General features: G+C 47.0%; 1 protein-coding gene across 1 annotated transcript in view; it reads left to right on the top strand.

The window, feature by feature from the left end:
• LOC120394601 (butyrophilin subfamily 1 member A1-like) overlaps positions 1 to 1,670 on the top strand; it is a 66,308-nt gene extending 64,638 nt beyond the window's left edge. The window contains exon 9 of the mRNA XM_039518828.1: positions 1,117 to 1,670. Within this exon, the coding sequence (XP_039374762.1) occupies positions 1,117 to 1,670 (554 nt within the window). The remainder of the gene's footprint in view (positions 1 to 1,116) is intronic.
• The last annotated feature ends 18,493 nt before the right edge of the window (positions 1,671 to 20,163 follow it).

Below are 20,163 nucleotides of genomic sequence, written 5' to 3'. Positions count from 1 at the left end.
GGGGGCAGAGGGGCTGGCTGGGGCAGAGGGGCTGGCTGGGGCAGAGGCAGTCACCAGTGGGCGGAGGAAAGTGAGAGGAGGGGAAGGTGCCAGGGGAAGAATGGGATGATGGGAGGGATGGACACTGGAGGGAGGGGGTTAAGAGGGAAAAGGAGGGTCAGGCATCAGGGCCATAGATTATGCATGAGGGGCAGTACTGGAGATGAGGGGAGGAGAGGGCACGAGGGGCCAAAGGGGGGCAGGAGAAGGGGCGGGCACTGGGGCTCAGACGGGAGGAGAGGGACAGGGCTCACACCAGGGGACACAAGGGGTGAACAGATGGGCAGGCACTGGGAAGGCAGAGGGTGGGTAGAAGGAGGGGCTGGCACCAGGGGAAAGGAGAGGATCGGGGAAGGTGCAGGTGACAAGGCGCGACCGAGGGGTGAGGGGTAGGGTGGGTGCCAGAGGGTCATGGGCGGGTGAGGGGTGGGGCAGACCCCAGTGGTCAAAAGGGGAGCAAAGGAAAGGGGCAGTCATAAAAGTGGAGAAGGGCATGAGGGGTGGGTGCCAGGAAGTCAGAGGGGGGGGGCGAGGGAAGGGGCAGTCACCAGGAGGGATGTGGCAACTGAGCAGAGGGGCAGATGCAAGGAGAGGAGAGCAGATGGGCACCAGGGGGCAGATTAGGGGCAAAAGACCAGGTGAGCACAGGGGGCAGAGAGAGGGGTGTGGGGATGTGAGCACCTGGGGGGCAGAGGGAGGGTGAGGGAAGGGGTGGGCACCAGTGGGGCAGAGATGAGGTGAGGGAAAGGGCTTACACCAGGGGTCCAAAGAGGGGAAGGGAAGGGCAGGCACCATAGAGGCAGATGGGGGCAAAGTTAGAGATGCGACTCGGGGGGCAGAGGAGTGAACAGAGGGGCTGGCACCAGGGCACTAGAGGGGGGGTGAGGGGTGCTGATGTCAGGGGGGTAGAGGGCGAGGGGAAGGGCAGGGGGGAGAACTAAGGGGAAGGTGCCAGGGAGAGGGGGTGCGAGGGAAGGGACAGGCACAGTGGGGAGTGATGGGGACGCAGGTTAATTTCTCTTTGATCTCAGTGACCAGCCCCTGTCCCTGGCACTGACTCTGTGACTCTCTCCCCAGTGGATGTGACTCTGGATCCAGACACAGCAAATCCCAACCTCGTCCTGTCTGCGGATCGGAAACATGTGACACATGGAAACTGGGATCCGCCCAACAAGTCTGAGGGAGCTGAGCATGATATCTGGGTCCTGGGCACTGAGGGGTTCACGGGTGGGAGGCGTTATTGGGAGGTGGAGGTGGGAGGCAAGATAGGCTGGTACCTGGGGGTTTGTAGGGAATCTGTGAGCAGGAAGGGGAAGGTCACACTCACACCTGAGGATGGATATTGGGTCGTGTGGCTGAGAGGTGGAGTATACCAGGCCCTCACCTCCCCCTCGACCTCCCTCCCCGTCAGCATCAAGCCCAGCCGGGTGGGGATTTTCCTGGACTATGAGGCAGGTGAGGTCTCGTTTTACAATGTGACTGACAGGTCCCGTCTCTTCTCTTTCACTGGCACCTTCTCCGGGATGCTCCACCCTTATTTCAGTCCTGGTTACTATGTTTGGGGTACAAACGCGGCTCCCCTGAAAATCTGCCCTGTCCCAGCTCAGGACGGAGAGAATCTTGGTTCCTGACAGTGACCCCGCAGCACAGACTGGCTCTTCCCAGTACTGCTGCTCTTTCCGCCCCCAGTTGTGGCGGCCAGTTACTGCAGACAACTGGACTTTTTGTGCTGACCACATGCTGCCAGTGTCCCTTTTCAACTGGAGGTTCCAGATGAGAACTGAACACCTGGCAACCTCAGCCCTGGCTGGGTGAATGTGTCCTACATGCTGGAAGGAGCAAGACAGATTTCCCCCCCTCCCTCTGTGTTTGCTCCACCCCTGGCACAGGGTGATGCCGGTAAGTTTTTGCTGTCCTCACCTTTCCCTATCCCCTGCCCAGGGGTAGCAAATGGTGGTGGATGGGGATCATTCACTCCTGTCAGAATATTCTATCCCTGTGAAATCTCAATGTAAAATATGAAATAAAAAAGATTATTCTAATTTAGAAAATATTATTGTCACAAGGTGTAAATGCAAGAACATTTTCATTTACATTTCAACAGCATTTCAAAAACAAGCATCTAAACATATTTTTAGAAATGGAATTATTTACATTTATTTTTTTAATTTTCCCTCAAATCTAAATAGTATAATTTGTATTTCAGCTGTGGAATTTGAAGAAATCCAAAATATTTATCTTAACAAAAACAATTATTAAATTGTCAGACTGGGTTGTTCAGTTACAATGTACATATGTCATAAACATCACAACTACACACATGTGCAGCTGCTCTCACTCTCTTTTCCTCTATTTATTGTCTTGACTGGTTCTCTCTGGAAGGCAGGGCAGATACACCCACCTCCTTCACTACACCTTTGACAATTAATTGGTGAAAAAATGATAGAATTAATTAAGCAACATATTTAAGTTAACTCACACAAGATTATAAAATAGTCTTTGAACTTCTGTTAGTATTAAATCATGTGATTTTTAACTTTCTAGCTTCATATAATCGGTAATCAAGATATGACCCTTCTTTTCTTGTTCTCACATCAATTAAGAAAACATGGTCCTGAACCTCAAACACTATCTTCCTATGTGTAGAAATCTCTTCTACAATATCCTTTTCTTAGTTTATTTTTCTTTAGAAATATTATTTGCAGGCAATGTACTGTCAGTGTCCACTGTTGATTTCAATGTACTGCTGGGCTCTTTATGTTCTTGGTTCTAAGGATGAAACAAATGTATTTTGGTAAAGAAATAGAGACAGGGTTGTATTCCTTTACTGAATCATCACAAATTAAGTTAATTGTATTAAAGACACTGGCACTTGATGACACATAACATGAAATTTGGTGATGCTTTATTAAGAAAGCTTTCTTCTCGGCCATAAATCAGTTGAAAGGGTGATATTTTGTTGTCATCTGAGATTTAGAGTACAAAGAAAATAAAGTTGTTCCAGGAAATTCATCTCAGTTCCTCTTGGTTCTGTCCACCATCTTCAGGCATACTCTGTAAAAATAGGGACATTGATCTAATTCCTTCAAATTGGACATTGAACTAATTTCTTCAAGAGCTAGCTGTGCAGAGTATGAGGGGAGGCACATTGCATGGCATTGCTAGGATTACTTTTTGTTTTAAACGTGATGTGTTATGAATATTTTCAATGTCAGAGGGCCCTAAACTTACTTTGATTATTTTAAAATAAATACTCTAAGTTTATCTTTTGATGGATTCATTCATGTTTTTATCCAGTCTGCTGGTGTCTACGTGCAATGGGCTGCTGAAGCTATGTGTTTTTTCCTAGTTTTTAACACAGGGAAATGTTAATCTAAAAATAGATAATTTTTCCCTAAAATTTCCTTCAGAAATATCTGCAATCCTTTCCCTATTTCTCACTGAATTATGTGTAATTACTGTGGTTTCTTATCCAATCTTATTGTGGTATTACATGGGAAAATATGTTGACAAATAGGTTAATATACAACATGGTTTTTACTATCCGACAAGACATAATAATGTGTTGTCACTAACAATTTACAGCATGAAATGTCATGAAGAGATTGCAGGCAATGTTCATTTTTAAATGTTTAACTATGAATGGGCTCCCCCATCAGTTCCAGCAACCCTGGGCTAGCAGACCTCTGTGTGAAGTAAGCAGCCTCCAAGCTGCAAGGGAACTGCCACCAAGGGTCTTTATTACATTTTATGGTGCATCACAGAATAGCAGGAGTTATGAAGAGCCCCCCCTTCCTGCTCCCTGAGTCAGCCTTTTGTACTGCTGTTTTCCTCTCAGTGCTGAGCTAGTGACCTCATCAGGCTCCCTACAGATGCAAGTGATCCCCTCTGCCCTTCTGCAACAGGGGGTACTCTTGTGGGACACTTCTGAGAGTACCAATTCAGGGCAATTTGCTGAGAAACAGGGCAGTCACAGCCTCAGGCCCACCTCTAAGGCACACCAAACCAGCCAAACAGAGAGCACTTTGGTTTCATGCCACTGGCTAACCAGAAGTCATACAAGCAATTCCCTCAGGTACTCCAGTTCCCTTGTGCCACCAGAAGCACTCCTTATAGGGATGACTGATTATGAAAACCAGTGTCCCCAATTAAAAGGTTCTCCTGATCCTAAAGGACCAGCCACAAAACCCAGGTCAATATAAAAATCAAATCTTACCCCAGAATCACAATTTTGCCAATCTTTTAGGATGTAAAATCTAACGGTTTATTCATAAAAAGAAAGAAATATATATGAGAGTTAAAATCAGTTAAAGGAATCAAATACATACAACAATTGAAAAGTTCTTGGTTCAGGCTTATAGCAGTGATGGAATAAACTGCTGCCTCAAATCAAGTCTCTGGAGTACACCCGCAAATTTGGATGAGTCCTTCAGTCCTTTGTTTAGAGTTTCAGGGTACGTCTACACTATGGGATTATTCCGAATTTACATAAACCGGTTTAGCAAAACAGATTGTATAAAATCGAGTGTGCGCGGCCACACTAAACACATTAAATCGGTGGTGTGCGTCCACGGTCCGAGGCTAGCGTCGACTTCTGGAGCATTGCACTGTGGGTAGCTATTCCGTAGCTATCCCATAGTTCCCACAGCCTCCCCCACCCCTAGGAATTTCCGGGTTGAGATCCCAGTGCCTGATGGGGCAAAAATCATTGTTGCGGGTGGTTCTGGGTAAATGTCGTCAGTCACTCCTTCCTCTGGGAAAGCAACTGCAGACAAGCATTTCGCGGCTTTTTTCCCTGGATTGCCCTGGCAGATGCCATAGCATGGAAATCATGGAGCCTGTTTTGCCTTTTGTGACTGTCTCCGTATGTGTACTAGATGCCGCTGACAGAGGAGATTCAGCAGCGCTACACAGCAGCATGCTTTTGCTTTTGCATGACAGCAGAGATGGTTACCAGCCATACTGTACCATCTACCATACCATAAATTGGTAATAAGATGATCATGGTTACCAGTCCTTTTGCACTGCACCATTTGCTGTTGTCATAAGTGCCCCTGGCTGAGATCAGCCAGGGGCGCAAAAGCCAAAATTAGAAATGACTCCCTGAGTCAATCCCTCCTTTTTGGTATCTAAAAATAGAATCAGTTCTGCCTAGAATATGGGCAAGTGTACTAGAGAACCACTGTATCATAGAACCAGAGAGCACAGCTGCTCTGTGTCAGATCCTGCAGAAATTATGAGCTGTATTCTATTCACAGGGGGTGCTCCTGCAACAACTCCACCTGTTGATTCCATTCTTCCCCCAGCCTTCCTGGTCTACCGTAGCAGTGTCCCCCCACTTGTGTGATGAAGTAATAAAGAATGCAGGAATAAGACACAGTGACCTGTTAGTGAGAAATGAGTGGAAGGCAGCCTCCAGCTGCTATGATAGTCCAGACAGGACATTAAGCAGTGTGGAGAAGAGGAGCCCAGCATCCTGCTGCTAATCCAGGAGCAATTGAATCTTTTCTTTACACATGAAGGGCGGGGGCTGATGGAGCTCAGCCCCCTGTTGCTATGATGAAGACGGTTATCAACCATACTGCACCATCTTCCAGGAAAAATTAGGAGCAGGCACCCTTGATTGATCTCACTGATGCTAGTCAGCATGGTTACCAGCCCTTTTGCACTGCACCATAAGGCTGATGATGATGGTGGATATCAGCCATATTGCATCATCAGCCACCCATAGTGGGGGGGTGGGAGCGAGGATGTTGGTGTTGACTGCTGCAGCATCGCGTCTATCTGCAGCATTCAGTAAAGATAGCGTGACATGTAAAAGAGTCAAGAGAGGATTGTTTTCCCTTTCACTTCTGGGGGTGGGTGGGGGGGTGCGTAAATTGCCGAGCTATGCCCTGACCCACCGCGGACACTGTGTTTGACCCTAGAAGCATTTGGAGCTCAGACAAGAATGCAAATGCTTTTCTGAGACTGCAGGAACTGTGGGATAGCTTGAGTCCTCCAGTCCATGAGCGTCCATTTGATTCTTTGGCTTTCCGTTACGCTTGTCACGCAGCAGTGCGCTGAGTCCCTGCTATGGCGTCTGTCTGGAGATTTTTTTTAAATGATTTTGAATTTCGTCTTCTGTAACGGAGCGCTGATAGAACAGATTTGCCTGCCCTTACAGCAATCACATCCGCATGGTCCATGCAGGAGCTCTTTCTTTATTTTGATTTTTAACTGCATCGCCACACGTGCTGATCGGAGCTCCACGCTGGGCAAACAGGAAATATTCAAACGTTCGCGGGGCTTTTCCTGTCTACTGGCCACTGCATCCGAGTTCAGATTGCTGTCCAGAGCGGTCAGTGGTGCACTGTGGGATACCACCCGGAGGCCAATACCGTCGATCTGCGGCCACACTAACCCTAATCCGATATGGTAATTCCGATACTAGCGCTACTCCTCTCATTAGGGAGGAGAACAGAATTCGATTTAAAGAGCCCTTTATATCGATATAAAGGGCCTCTCAGTGTGGACGGGTGTGGCGTTAAATTGGTTTTACGCTCCTAAAACTGGTTTAAACGCTTAGTGTAGACCAGGCCTCAGTTTGTAGCAAAGTTCTTCCAGAGATCAGAAGCAGGTTTGAAGACAACATGGGCGGACTTCCAGGGCCTTTTTATCAGGGGCGGCTCTAGCAATTTGGCCGCCCCAAGCAGTCATGCGTGCAGGAGGTGCACCGGAGCCGGGGGAGCAGCGGACCTCCCGCAGGCATGACTGTGGAGGATCTGCTGGTCCTGTGGCTCCAGTGGACCTCCCGCAGCTGCGGAGGGTTCGCTGGTGCGGCAACTCTGGTGGAGTATCCGCAGGCATGTCTGTGGGAGGTCCACGGGAGCCGCGGGACCAGCGCACCCTCCACAGTCATGCCTGCGGGAGGTCCGCTGTCCCGCGGCTCCCGTGGACCTCCCGCAGGGATGACTGCGGAAGGTCCGCCGGACCCTCCGGCCGCCCTGCCAGCAAAATGCCACCCCACGCACACGCTTGGCATGCTGGGGTCTGGAGCCGGCCCTGTTTTTTATATCCTCTACCATGTGGAAGATCCCCATTGTTCTTACTGTGCAAAATCACAGCAGAAGATGGAGTTTGAAGTCACATGGGCAAGTCACATGTCCATGCATGATTCAGTTGCAGGTGGCAGCCACTGCTCACATGCTACTTTGAACATTCCCAGGAAGGCTCCTCAGATGTGGATTGGAGTCTCATAGGGTCCATTGTCAGTTAAGTGTTTCTTGATGGGGCACTTAATCTGAATAGTCCCTTCTCTATGAGCTGGCCAAATGCCTCACTGGTGCTACTTAGAATCAAACACATTGAAATACAGATACATAGCCAATACTCATCACTTCAAATACATAAATGCTACACACATACAAGTAGTTTAATCACAATCGGCAAACTACAACCTTTCATCAATATCTTACTTGACCATCTTTATACAAGATTTGTTGCAACTATATGACAGGGGTTGCAATGATGATGTATACGGTCATAGTTCATTGAGATAACGTCACACCTTCCAAACCCAAATTACTAAATGGAAATTCTTCTCACTATTTTGAAAAATCATCTGTAGCTGTCACTACATACTGGTATCCCATCTGTGGGACTGGATATAGCCTGATTAATCTTCTCCCAGAACTTCCCAGGGTTTAACAACTTATGTGCAAGAACACAGGCTAGAATTTTCATTTGGATCTTTCTTATGAAATTTTTATTATAATCCCATACATAGTAAGCAAAGTAAACTTTATAATGTGGTTTCTATAGTAGTTGATGTCTCCACACAGTCAGAATCTAACTTTTGGTGTTTTTCACAAGTAAATAAATACAGGCCAAACTTCTGCAGCTGAAAACTTGCATAAATACAGTGTTCCAGCACAATGGGCAATAGAAGTCTTTGCTGCCCTGTGTCATCCTTTAGTTCACATGTGCACTTGTCATAGTTCATCAGAGGCTTTATTGTGCAGCAATAATAAATACAGAAAATGATAAACAATTCGCTTGGCTAATGTTTAAAAACACTTCAGATGTATTTAACATGGGGACAGATGCAAAGTGTTTGATTTAAGAGGGAGCCATCCACTCAGGTCCACTTCATTGGAGGGCTTGTAAAGTTAAGTCTATTCCAAGAAGGACATTTGTTTTGCACAATTTCTTGTATGAACTCCTGTAATGCCGGGAGTTACAGCACTCCTCGGAGAGCACCGCAGGGAAACGCTGCTATGTGTTCACACTGTCAGCTATCAGTTATTAGTCATTTTAATTCTAGTGATCATTTCACACAACAAAGATTCCCCACTGAGTCCAATCAGCTTTGTTTTTAAACAGAAGAGTTAAATAATGTCTAGAAAAATTCTTTGGGCAGACCCTACTTATATCTATTTTTTTCTGTTACACTAGCAGTTGTCCTCCCTCAGGTAGCTGAGGGTGACCCCCCTCATTCAGGCAGGCTAAGCACAACTTCACTGCCCATTACTCATACAATAAGGATAATGTTTCACTACCCCTGCATTCAGTAATAAAGTGATTTGGAACCCAAAAACAGCCATAATTGATCACTTTGTTGAAGCAGTTCCCGCTGGTGCACACCTATGCAGAGTAGGTGTGTTTATACAAATGCAGTCTGTCCCTGAAGTCTTCCCGCCCAGCTCAGCACTAGATGTTGCATTGGGAGGGGGGGGAGGGGGCTCATTCAGACCTGCCTACACATCACTGAACCCAACACAGTGTATGAGCCTCACAGCTACTGCAATTGTCAAATCTGATTTATTCAAAGCTGTGTTTGTGCTCAATAGTATGGGTGCTGAAACACGGGGTTGTACTATAATCTAAATGTTTTATTCAATTGTCAATATAATATCCAGGATGAGCCTATGTGAAATCGGAAGATCTCTGATAGTTGAAAGTCTCAATCCTTGTACCTATTTTGTAAGCTATTGTATATATTTTTGGGTCTAGACCCTGTGTTATAGTCTTCCTTTTGAAGGGAAATAACAAATCTCTAGCTAGGGATGTTGGTCTAGTTAGGGGGCATTGTAACTGCAGTGATATAACAGATTATTTTTGGAGTGTTATTCATAAAAAGGCATTTGAAATTAAGTGTGTGTGTAACTGTTGTGATGGAGCAAGGCCGGATGGCTACAGGAAAGTACTGAGGAACAGGTATGTTAGCCCCAGGCTAAGCAAATCCCTAGGACCATGGGAACCAAAATGGCAGTTGCTCCAGGGTAATCAAGGCACCTGGGGCCAATTAAGAACTTTCTAGAAGGCACCGGAGAGAGCTACATTGATTGGAGCACCTGCAGCCAATCAGGGCAGGCTAATCAGGGCACCTGGTATAAAAAAGGGGAGCTCACTCCAGTCAAGAGAGGAGGAGCCAGAGGAAGGAAGTGTGTATGAGGAGCTGGGAGCCAGAGACACAAGGAACTAAGAACTGAGAGGGGCTACTACTGGAGGATTGAGGAGACACCATACAATCAAGCAGTATCAGACACCAGGAGGATCCTATGGTGAGGATAAAGAAGGTGTTTGAAGGAAGCTATGGGGAAGTAGCCCAGGGAGCTGTAGCGGTCAAGCAGTGGTTACAGGTAGCACTATAGAGACTGCTGCAATTCACAGGGCCCTGGGCTGGAACCCGGAGTAGAGGGCGGGCCCAGGTTCCCCCCTAGCCTCGCTACTCCTAATCAGACATAGGAGGAGTTGATCCAGACTGTTGGGTTTCATCCAAGGGGAAAACCACTGAGGGGAGGAAATCCACCAATAAGTGCAGGACCTACTAGAGGAGAGGAGGAACTTTGTCACACTGTCTTATGGTAAAGAGAGATAGTGGATTCCTAAGGAGAGAAAGAAAGTGAATGCCATTACAATGCACAGCATCCTGGATGATTTTCATGAAGCCCTGCCTCTTCCACCTGCAATTCTGGGAGTTCTTAGACAAATCTCATAATCCTCTGCTCCGATGGATCAAGGTGGCCATTTTCCTTCATGGAGACCTGCTTGGCAAGTTGAGTTACAGCATCCCCAGCTCAAGGAATTTCCTGGAAGGGAAGTTTTATGTCTTTTGCTCTCTACACAATAGGGAGCAGTTCTGAAATGTTCACAGCACCCAGATAACTCAAGGGTGGAGTTTAAAAGGGAGCTAAGAATGCAGACTACCAATTCCAACTCCTGGAGGAATTCTGTGCCACTGCCCATGTGCAGAATTCATGTCTGGCGCAGATTTCTTTTCCCCAGAGACAATATATTCTGCCTGAGAAGTGCTGCTGTCATAAACAGATAGTTAAGGGTTAAGGTCTCTTTTACCTGTAAAGGGTTAACAAGCAGTAACCTGAGGAACACCTGACCAGAGGACCAATCAAGGGACAAGATAATTTCAAATCTCTGTGGAGGGAAGTCTTTGTCTGTGTTCTTTGGTGGGGGCTTTGTTCTCTTTTTGGATCTAAGAGAGACCAGATGTATATTCAAGCTCTCCAAATTTCCTGAAGTATTTTCTATTCAGTATAGTGAGTATTAGAAAGGCAGACTAGTCTTATAATTAATTTCTGCATTTGCAATTGTGTGTTTGCTGGAGGAAATTCTTTATTTCTGTTTGCTGTTACTTTGATTATTCTGAGAAAGGAGGTGGGGGAAGTCTCTCCAGGTTTATAAGTTAGACCCTGTAATTTTTTCTTTTCTGCTAGGTCCACCCATCTGCCTCCAATCTCCCCTGCCTCTGTTACATCTTTGGGTTCTCTATCTAGGATGTAATGTTCTATTTCCTCAGGAACACCATCTAAGAACTGTTCCATTTGCATCAGGTGGGCCAGGTCTTTTAGAGATTGCATCTTTAGTCCTGACATCCATGCATTCCAATTCCTTCTAATGTAGAAGGCGTGTCTGGGGAATGACACATCTGGTTTCCACTTTAGGGCTCTGAACTGCCGATGGGCATGTTCAGGTGTTAGCCCCATCCTGATTCTGGCCTTTGTTTGAAACAGTTTATAATTGTTCATGTTTTCCTTAGGCATTTCAGCTGCCACCTCTGCTAAGGGTACACTGAGGGTGGCCTCAGCTCTATCATGTACTGGTCTTCAGGGATGCGGTACCCATGGCAGGTCCTTTCAAAATTTTCCAAGAAGGCCTCAGTGTCATCACCTGCCATGTAGGTGGGAAATTTCCTGGGATGGGGAACAGTTCCTGGAGAAGGGTTGATAGAATTGGCTGGAACATTCTGCTTAGCCTTTTCTAATTCCAGTTCTTTCTCTTTTAACTCCATTTGTCTCCTGTGGTCAGCCTCTGCCCTGGCCATTTGTGCATTAATTAGTTCCATTTGTCTCTGATGTTCTTTGTCTTTCTCTGCGGCTTCCAGTCTAGCCAGTTTGAGTTTGTCAAGTGTTTCACTGCTACTCATGTTTGTGTGCCTTCTGGTGCTGGCCACACCCCTCTGCAGTCAGTGAACTGTGTTGCTTTGTTCAGTTGCTTGGGTTACAAGTTCCTAACCTTTCTATCACCGACTGAATAAAAAGAAAACAAAACTTTTCATTTGCAAATGTGTAGCTGGTTGTTCGCTGACAGAGAACCAGAAAATCTGGTTTGTCCTGTTTCTAGCAACTTGCTAATGCTCTCTCAGTTGGGGTCCTTTCTAACAAACCTTGTTAGAAAACTTAACACCTCTTCCCTAGCTGTTTTTCCAAGCAGCCAGAAAGGGGAAAAAAAATCTCTTGCTTTGGTTTCTAAAAAAAATCTCCTCCTGCTAGCCTGATTTCCTGCTGTAGAAGGAGAAAACAGCTCTCAATGGCTCTTAAAACATCCCACCACTGCCTACCATGTCATAGGTTTATTCCCCACTTTGAACTTTAGCGTTCACAGGATGGGGACCTGCATGGACTCCTCTAAACTTAAATCCTAGTTTAGATCTGGTAAAGCTGCCACCAGCTAGACGTTCCAGTGTCTAGCACACTCACTGTTCCCCCAAACTTTCCCTGGGGAACACAGATCCAAACTCCTTGAATCTCAACACAAAGGGAAATAAACCATTCCTCCCCCCCACACCTTCTTCCCCCTCCCTTCCCCTAGTCCTTGGGAGAGATACCTGGATTCAAATTCCTTGAACCAAACAAAGAGGGATTCCCTATCCCCCTTCCCTTCCCTTGAAAATCCAAATAAGGGAAGAAATCAATCAGATTCTAAAAAGAAAAGGATTTTATTAAAAGAGGGGGGAAAAGAAAGTACACTATCTCTGTAACACCAGGATGGAAAAAATTACAGGGTCTAACTTATAAACCTGGAGAGACTTCCCCCCTCCTTTCTCAGAATAATCAAAGTAACAGCAAACAGAAATAAAGAATTTCCTCCAGCAAACACACAATTGCAAATGCATAAATTAATTATAAGACTAGTCCGCCTTTCTAATACTCACTATACTGAATAGAAGAAAATACTTCAGGAAATTTGGAGAGCTTGAATATACGTCTGGTCTCTCTTAGATCCAAAAAGAGAACAAAGTCCCCACCAAAGAACACAGACAAAGACTTCCCTCCACAGAGATCTGAAATGATCTTGTCCCTTGATTGGTCCTCTGGTCAGGTGTTCATCAGGTTACTGCTTGTTAACCCTTTATAGGTAAAAGAGACCTTAACCCTTAACTATCTGTTTATGACAGCTGCAGATCTGCCTTTTGCTCACCAGAGGCCACTATGGTCCAGCAGCATGGCTATAATAGCTGGCTTTCTAGGAACACAGTGTCTTTTGGTGGGCAAAAGGTGGAACTGCAACACTTCTCAAGTCGCAGTGGGGAAGGTTTAGGTTGGATATTAGGAAAAACTTTTTCACTAGGATGGGGGTGAAGCACTGGAATGGGTTACCTAGGGAGGTGGTGGAATCTCCTTCCTTAGAGGTTTTTAAGGTCAGGGTTGACAAAGCCCTGGCTGGGATGATTTAGTTGGGTTTGGTCCTGTTTTGAGCAGGGGGTTGGGCTAGATGACCTCCTGAGGTCCCTTCCAACCCTGATATTCTATGAGTCTTGGGCAGAATGTATTTTCTGCAGGAAAAAAAAATTCTGGGCATGCTCAGTGTCACAGAATCCCCCCAGGAGTAGAAGTTAATCACAGCACCCTGCCTTCAGAGCCAGGTTAGGACAGACAGAGCGGGGCACATGGGGCTGCTGGGCGGGTCACAGACTGGGGTTCAGAATGGCAAGTGGGGCGCACTGACTGGGGCACAGCTTCAGGAATTAGTGGGGTGACAGTGCTGAGTCAGGGGCTGAATGGCAGTGGGGGTGCAAGGCCACATGGGTCAGGGGGCTAACAGCTACCAGGGTGTCCCCTCCCCTGAATGCAGGCTCAGAGGACAAGCTGGTCATGGTCGACAGATGCTAAAGTATCCCCAGGTGCAGCTGTGAGTGCGCAGGGCCCAGGTGCTACTGGCAGCCCTTGTGATCGTGGATGCCCTAGGGACAGGAGGAGGCTCTAATCTCCTGGGGAGAGTGAAGGAAGCAGAAGTGAAGACAGTTCTTGCACTGTGGGAGGCAGGAGACCAGAAGGGAGCCTGCAGGCCACTGAGTGGACCACAGGGAACACAAGACAGCAGCCACTGGGAAGGTCTCGGCCCAAAGGAGAGATGAGTGAGACTGAGGAGGAATTGACAGGGGTGCTCAGAGCAGAGGCAGGTCAGGGCCCCAGAGGAGAGATGAGAGAAACTGAGGAGGAAGTCCCAGTTCATAGGAGAGATAGGACTGGGTTACGGAGCACGGTCTCCTGATCTGGAGATGGAAAGAGCTGGCAAGTTCAGTGGGGAGGGGAGGCAGCAGCCCCACAGAGTGTGCTGTTCAATTGGCCTTGGGGAAACTGGGAGAGAGATGATCTGTGAGATGGGACCTGGGCGCCGGGCAGTGGCAGCCCACTGCACTGCAAGTGAGAATGCCCCTGGAAGGAGGACAAGGGCCAGGCTCCCCTGGTCAGAGAGAGCCCAGGAGGCAGCTATGTGCTTGCCCCTGGAGCAGGCTACTGGCTCCCAACAGCAGCAGCTGCCATACAGGAGAGAAATCATCACAGCTAAGGGCCAGGGGACACGGTGCAGAGTACGGTGGGGAAAGGGCTTCCATCAACAGCACTGTCAGCAGCAGAGTGTGAAATAGCTCCTGGCCTGTTGTGGAGAGAGCATGGGTAGGGCTGACTGTAAGAACATCAGAATGGTCATGGACTAATGGTCCATCTAGCCCTGTGTCCTTTCTTTGGTAGCAGCTCATACCAGAGCTTCTGGGGGAGTGATCAGAACAGGGCAATTATGGAGTGATCCACCCCTGTCTTCCAGTCCTGGCTTCTGGATGTCAGAGGTTTAGGGTCACCCCGAAAAGGGGTTTGCATCCCTGACCATCTTGGCTAATAGCCCCTGATGGACCTATTTTCCAGGAACTTCTGCAATTCTTTTTAAACCCAGTTATTCTTTTGGCCATAAGAATATCCAGTGGCAATGAGTTCCAGAGGCTAATTGTCCATTGTGTGGAAAAAATACTTCCTCTTGCTTATAATAATTCTGCAGCCTGTTAGTTTCATCAGGAGAGTTGGCAGCCCTATAGTCGTCTCTTTTCTAAACTCAACAGCCCTAATCTTTTTAGTCTTTCCTCATATGGCAGCTGTTCCATAATTTGGATCATCTTTGCTGCCCTTGTCTGAACTTTTTTCAGTTTCACTCTACCCTTTTTGAGATGGAGCGACCAGAACTGGACATTGTATTCAAGGTCTGGTAGGAGTATGGATTTTATCAAGGCATTATGATATTTTCTGTTTTATTTTCTATCCCTTTCCAGACAGTTCCTAACATAGTTAGCCTTTTTGACCACTGCTGGGCAGTGAGAAGAAGTTTTCAGAGAACTATCCATGGTGACTCTTGGGTGGTAACAGCTAATTTCGACCCCATCGTTGTATATGTGTAGTTGGGATTATTTTTGCCCATGTGCATTATTTTGCACTTATCAGAATTGAATTTCATCTTCTATTTTGTGGACCTGTCACCCAGTTTTGTGAGATCTCTCTGTAGCTCCTCACACTGTGTTTTACACGTAAGTATCTGGAATGGGGGTCTAGGGAGTAGTCTTACATCTAGCATGGGGACAGTGCTGCAGTGAAAGCCAACACAGAGGCACAGTAGCAGTGAGGTCCCAACTACCTACTGAAATCACTAAGAACTGAGCTAAGTGGTGGAACCTCAGAGCAGGGCAGTGCCGAGGTGTCAGCGAGATGCAAGCGGTAGCAGCAGTAATTGCAGCAGGGGTGAGCAGTAGCAGTGGTGAGCGTGGTAAAGAGGGCAGCGAGCAGCTGCAGGCAGCGGCAGAGTTAACAGTATCAAGCAAGCAGCAGCAGAGAATGGTGGCAGAGAGCAGTGGAGGGGTGAGCAGTGGCAAAGATGAGCAGGGGCAGTGGCAGTGAATTCTGGGACTTCACTGACCATCGGTGAGTGGGTGCCACAAAGTGAGTGGTGTATAAAGGGATGTTTGTTTGTCACACTCTCACCCCACAAGGTGGGAAACTGAGGCAAAGACCACTGCCCAATGAAATCTGAGGTGGGTATTTACTTAGGGTTACCTGCTTTTGAATTGTGGTTGTGGTGTTTTCCCAAATTGCTAGGTTCCCTCTCCCGTTTAATAAATCGTTGGTTTTGTTTTTGTTATACACACACTCAGTGTTTGTGAGAGGGGAAGTATTGCTTCTTAGAGGCGCCCAGGGGTGGAGTTCAGTTTTCCCAGAATAGAGCCAGTTCTGTTTTGCATTGTTAAGAGGAACTCCTAGGTACTGGACCTGGCTCTTGTTGCTGCTGACCCCACCTGCCAGAGGGGTTACACAAGGATCGGCAGTGTAAATGTTCAGTCAGATTGTGATCTAGATCTCTGTTGTCTTTGCCTTTGTTCAGAAGGACACAAATGTTCCCTTCCCCACACATCCCTAGGAGAGTCCCTGTATCCTGGCAAGCTGACATATGCATACAAAAAAGAAAATCACATGTGTGATGAATGATTCCCAGCTATTAACAGTAAGTCTCTGCTGCACTGCTCTGCGTTACCCTCTGTTGTACCCTAATTTCTTCAGGAGAAGGCTAGTCATTGTCACGATAAGGAAGAAGATTAGTGAGCCTGTTAATAACCCTCTTCTTCATCTCTGTGTACTCAGGAACAAGATCAGGGCTGTTTCCAAAAAATCAAATAATCGAGATTTTGGGAGAGAAAGAAACAGTGACAAGTATTATCTTATTGTGTTAGTCAGAATTACAGCGAAGTGAACAGGCATGAGGAACATACACTATGTTTGTACTAGAGAGAGATCTCCTGTGCCTATCTAAACACAGGGCTAGAAATCTCTTATGTAAATTCTTGTCTCCTGCAGGAGTATTTCCCTTTCATTAGATAAGAGCATACAATCAACTAAAAAAAATGCACAAGCCAAAACCAGTAGCATGATCAGAAAGCTCCCTCCGGGGAGTGTGGGACGGAGAGAAAGTCTGTTCCTACAGCCACTGGAAACTCAGAGACAAGTGCAAGAAGCTTGTTCCATCTCTTCTTTTGACCCAGATTGTCATTATCAAACGTCCAAGGGTTTTGTCTAAAGCTCTTTGAAATAAAAGGAAAGGCTCCTCGTTACAGCTGGGTGGAATTTTTGCACCATTTGTTCATTGAAAAATGAAGTTTCAGTTGACCCAAAAATATTGAGACATTTGACATTGATTTGCTGAATGCTTTTGGCCAAAAAAGGGGACTTAGGGCACCATTCAGAAAATTGCCAGCGCAGACAAGGCCTTCCTTGTAACGTGTAGCCCAGAGGTTAGTGCACCCAGCTGGAATGTGAAAAACCAGCTTTCAATTCCCCCATCAGTCTGAGGTGGAGTGGGGATTTATATGTGGGTCCCTTATATTGTATGCGAGTGCATTAGTGATGGGGCTGTGGGACTGCCTGAGATGGTGCTGTTCCAATGTGTGTAAACGATTAGTCAATAAAGCAGGATTTGAACCCTGGTTTCCCCCCCAGCAGAAGAATTCTCTGGCCTATAGGATTTTCTGGGGTGGGTTAATTTTAGTCTTGCCTGTTGAAGCTGTTCCGCTTTGTATAAAATGTTTGAATAGTCACAGGTCAAGAGAGTGAGAATCACAATCTAGGCCAATGCTTAGGGGACCCACATTCATGTCCCTGCTCCAGCGGTTATTTCTTTACACTGGAACAGCATCACTAGGCGCTAACCACCCACCAGAACAGCCCAGGTGCTAAGGCAGTCTCTGCAACGAGGGAGACCTCAGTTCAAACACCTATTCTATGTCAAGCAACGAGGGAATTGAACCTGGGTCTCCCAGATGAGTGCCCTAACCAATGGCCTAAACATTATAATGGAGGCTCCTCTTCAGGCCATTTTGTGGATCTCTTTTAGCCCTTTATTTCCTTTGCTTTCATGTTAAAAAGTGCCTTGAAATTAAATGAACAGGTGCATTTGGGTCAACCAAAACATTTAGGTCAACCCGAAATGAAACTTTTGTCAGCTTCTCAGTTTGCTGGAATTTTGGGGGGATTTTCAGCTAAACACTTAAAGGCCATGTTCCCAGAACATCATTCTCATGCCACGTGCATGGAACTGGGCTGGCTTGGATGGTGCAGCCCACTAGGAACTGTGACATAGGTAGGGGTTGCCTGTGTGTTATGCTCTCTTGATGGGGTGCATAATTCTCATGGTGAGTAGCTTAGGACAGTTTGGGAGTCTCTTGTTTGGGCGACCGTGTGTTCATTCTCAGGGTACGTCTACACAGCAAAAAGCAAAAACCCCGCAGCATTGAGTCTCAGAGCCTGGGTCAACTGACTCGGGCTCCCAGTACTAGAAATAGCCATGTAGACGTTTAGGATCAGGCTGGAACCCAGGCTCTGAAACCTGGTGAGGCGGGAGGGCTCAGAACCTGGGCTCCAGCCTAAGCCCCGACATCTACATGGCTGTTTCTAGCCTTGCAGCCGAAGCCCATGGCCAGAGTCAGCTGACCAAGGCTCTGAGACTCAGGCTAAGTCTACACCACAAACCTCAAAGCGCTGCCAGGGGAGCGCTCCGGTGGCAGCGCTTTGATCTGCCTGTGTGGTCACCCGCGAGCACTTAGGAGAGAGCTCTCCCAGCACTCTGTGTAATCCACCTCCACGCGGGGATTAGCTCCGAGTGCAGCTCCCAGCGCTCTGAGCCTGTCTTCACTGGCGTATTACAGCGCTCAGGGGTGTGTGTGTGGATTTTTCACACCCCTGAGCAAGCAAGTTACTGTGCTGTGACTTGCCAGTGTAGACAAGCCCTCAGGACCACAGGGGTTTTATTGTTGTGCTGATGTACCCCCAGGGTGTTTGTCCGGCTGGGCTGAGTATGTCTGTGTGGATGTATATAGCACCCACTGCTGGGTGATCGGTGTAGGTCAGTGGTGGGGATAGTGAATGATTTCTCCTTAACTGGCTGTGGGGAACTGTCTGGGCACAGGACTCTGGTTTGTTGCACCTCTAGTGGTTTTGCACAGACACTGTAACATTTGGCCCAGGGGTGGGTGACGTAAGTTCCTAAATGTTATATGCTTTCACTTTTATAAACTTATACAAAAGTTTACAAAATGTATAAAAAAATGTAAATTTTAAAAATGTACAGAAAAATCTTAACTTTAAATGAACAAAAAAGTACTGTATTTTCAGTGGACCTGGGCTCCACTGAACACACGTCAACCATAGGAGTCAGCCATTGCAGAGAACCTGCAGCTGCAGAGAGCAAATGAGCTGCTTGCTCCCTGCATGGCCTTCAGCTCCTGGAAGGTTTGTGCTGGGAAGATTGTAATGCAAAACCTTTTTTCCTCGAAAAATGCAGATCCAGGTCAACCAAAACAATTTGAGATTCTGAGCTGCTGTAGTATAATTGTTTCAGTAAAAAAAAAAAAAAGGAAAAAAGAAAACAACTGTGGGGAAATGTCAGAACAGTTTCTTTCGGAACTTTTACGCAACTAATTGTTTCGACTTTTTGTTTTGGACAGACATTTGTTTCGGATTTCCTGTCAATGTTCTTTTTTAAACAACTATTTAAACTATTTAAATATATTTTTAAAACCATGAAATTGAAATTAAACATTTTGTTCAATATGAAATAAACATTTTGCAACATTTAGTTTCACCAAAAAAAATTGAAACATTTTCATTTGGGCTTGACCCAAAATAAGTCTTTTCCCTCTGTTTGCGGGATCTTCAACTGAACTGAATATTTGCACAGCCCTTGTCGAGCCTGGCATTGTGCCAGCTCAGGACCGTGACTGCACGGCGTGGCCCAGCCCAGCCGTTGGGAAGGCCATGGCAGGAAGCCCACAGATTACTCAGCCCAAGATGGGTAGTGGAGGTGGCTCTCCGATGAATGACATAAGTAACAGCTGCAAAGGGACTGGCTCTGACACTGTGAGCCATGGGGCCCCTCGCACTGCTGGGCTTTGCCTCGCTCTGGGCTGGGCTGGCGCTGGCTGAACTGGTCCCCACCTTCAGTAAATGCAGACGCTATTTCTACAAAGGAATTGAGCCCCAAGGGTTTGACACTACAAACAGAGCTAACGTTTGCCAGAAATATGGAGGAACATCATTTCACAACCTTTTACACAGAGAGCAGCGGAATCACGGTCTGGTCAGCTTACACTATAGATGAAGGAAATTGAATAGATGCCTCAGAAACATGGAAGGTGGAGTCACAGGTCAGTCTTTCTCCTGTCTGAATCTCTCTGGGTCTCATCTAGGCACCACAACATGGAGCTCTTGATGGCTCTGCCACCTGGAGTGGGGGTGGCACAGAGACCCATCCCTTAGGTATAGGGCCCTGGGGCTCCGTTCTTCCCTCTCTGAGCAGTAGCAGCAGGGCCCCTCTCAGGAGAAGCAGGGTCCCCTTTTGAACTCAGAGAGGTGGGGGGGGGGTGGCTGAGTGCTCCAAGTACTTTCCCAGCAGCCAGGGTGTCTCTTCTTTGGTGGGGGGACAGGCCCACTGCGCTCTGCCCTCTTGGCACACACAGAGCCCCCTGCTGGGAGGGGTTGGCAAGGACCCCAGAGCAGAGGAGCTGGGACTTAACTCCCCTTGCACTGTATGGGACAG

The sequence above is a fragment of the Mauremys reevesii genome, unplaced genomic scaffold (assembly GCF_016161935.1).
Source record: "Mauremys reevesii isolate NIE-2019 unplaced genomic scaffold, ASM1616193v1 Contig7, whole genome shotgun sequence".
NCBI lineage: Eukaryota > Metazoa > Chordata > Testudines > Geoemydidae > Mauremys > Mauremys reevesii.
The sequence above is the reverse complement of the archived record's forward strand: the minus strand, read 5'-3'. Positions and strand labels throughout refer to the sequence as shown.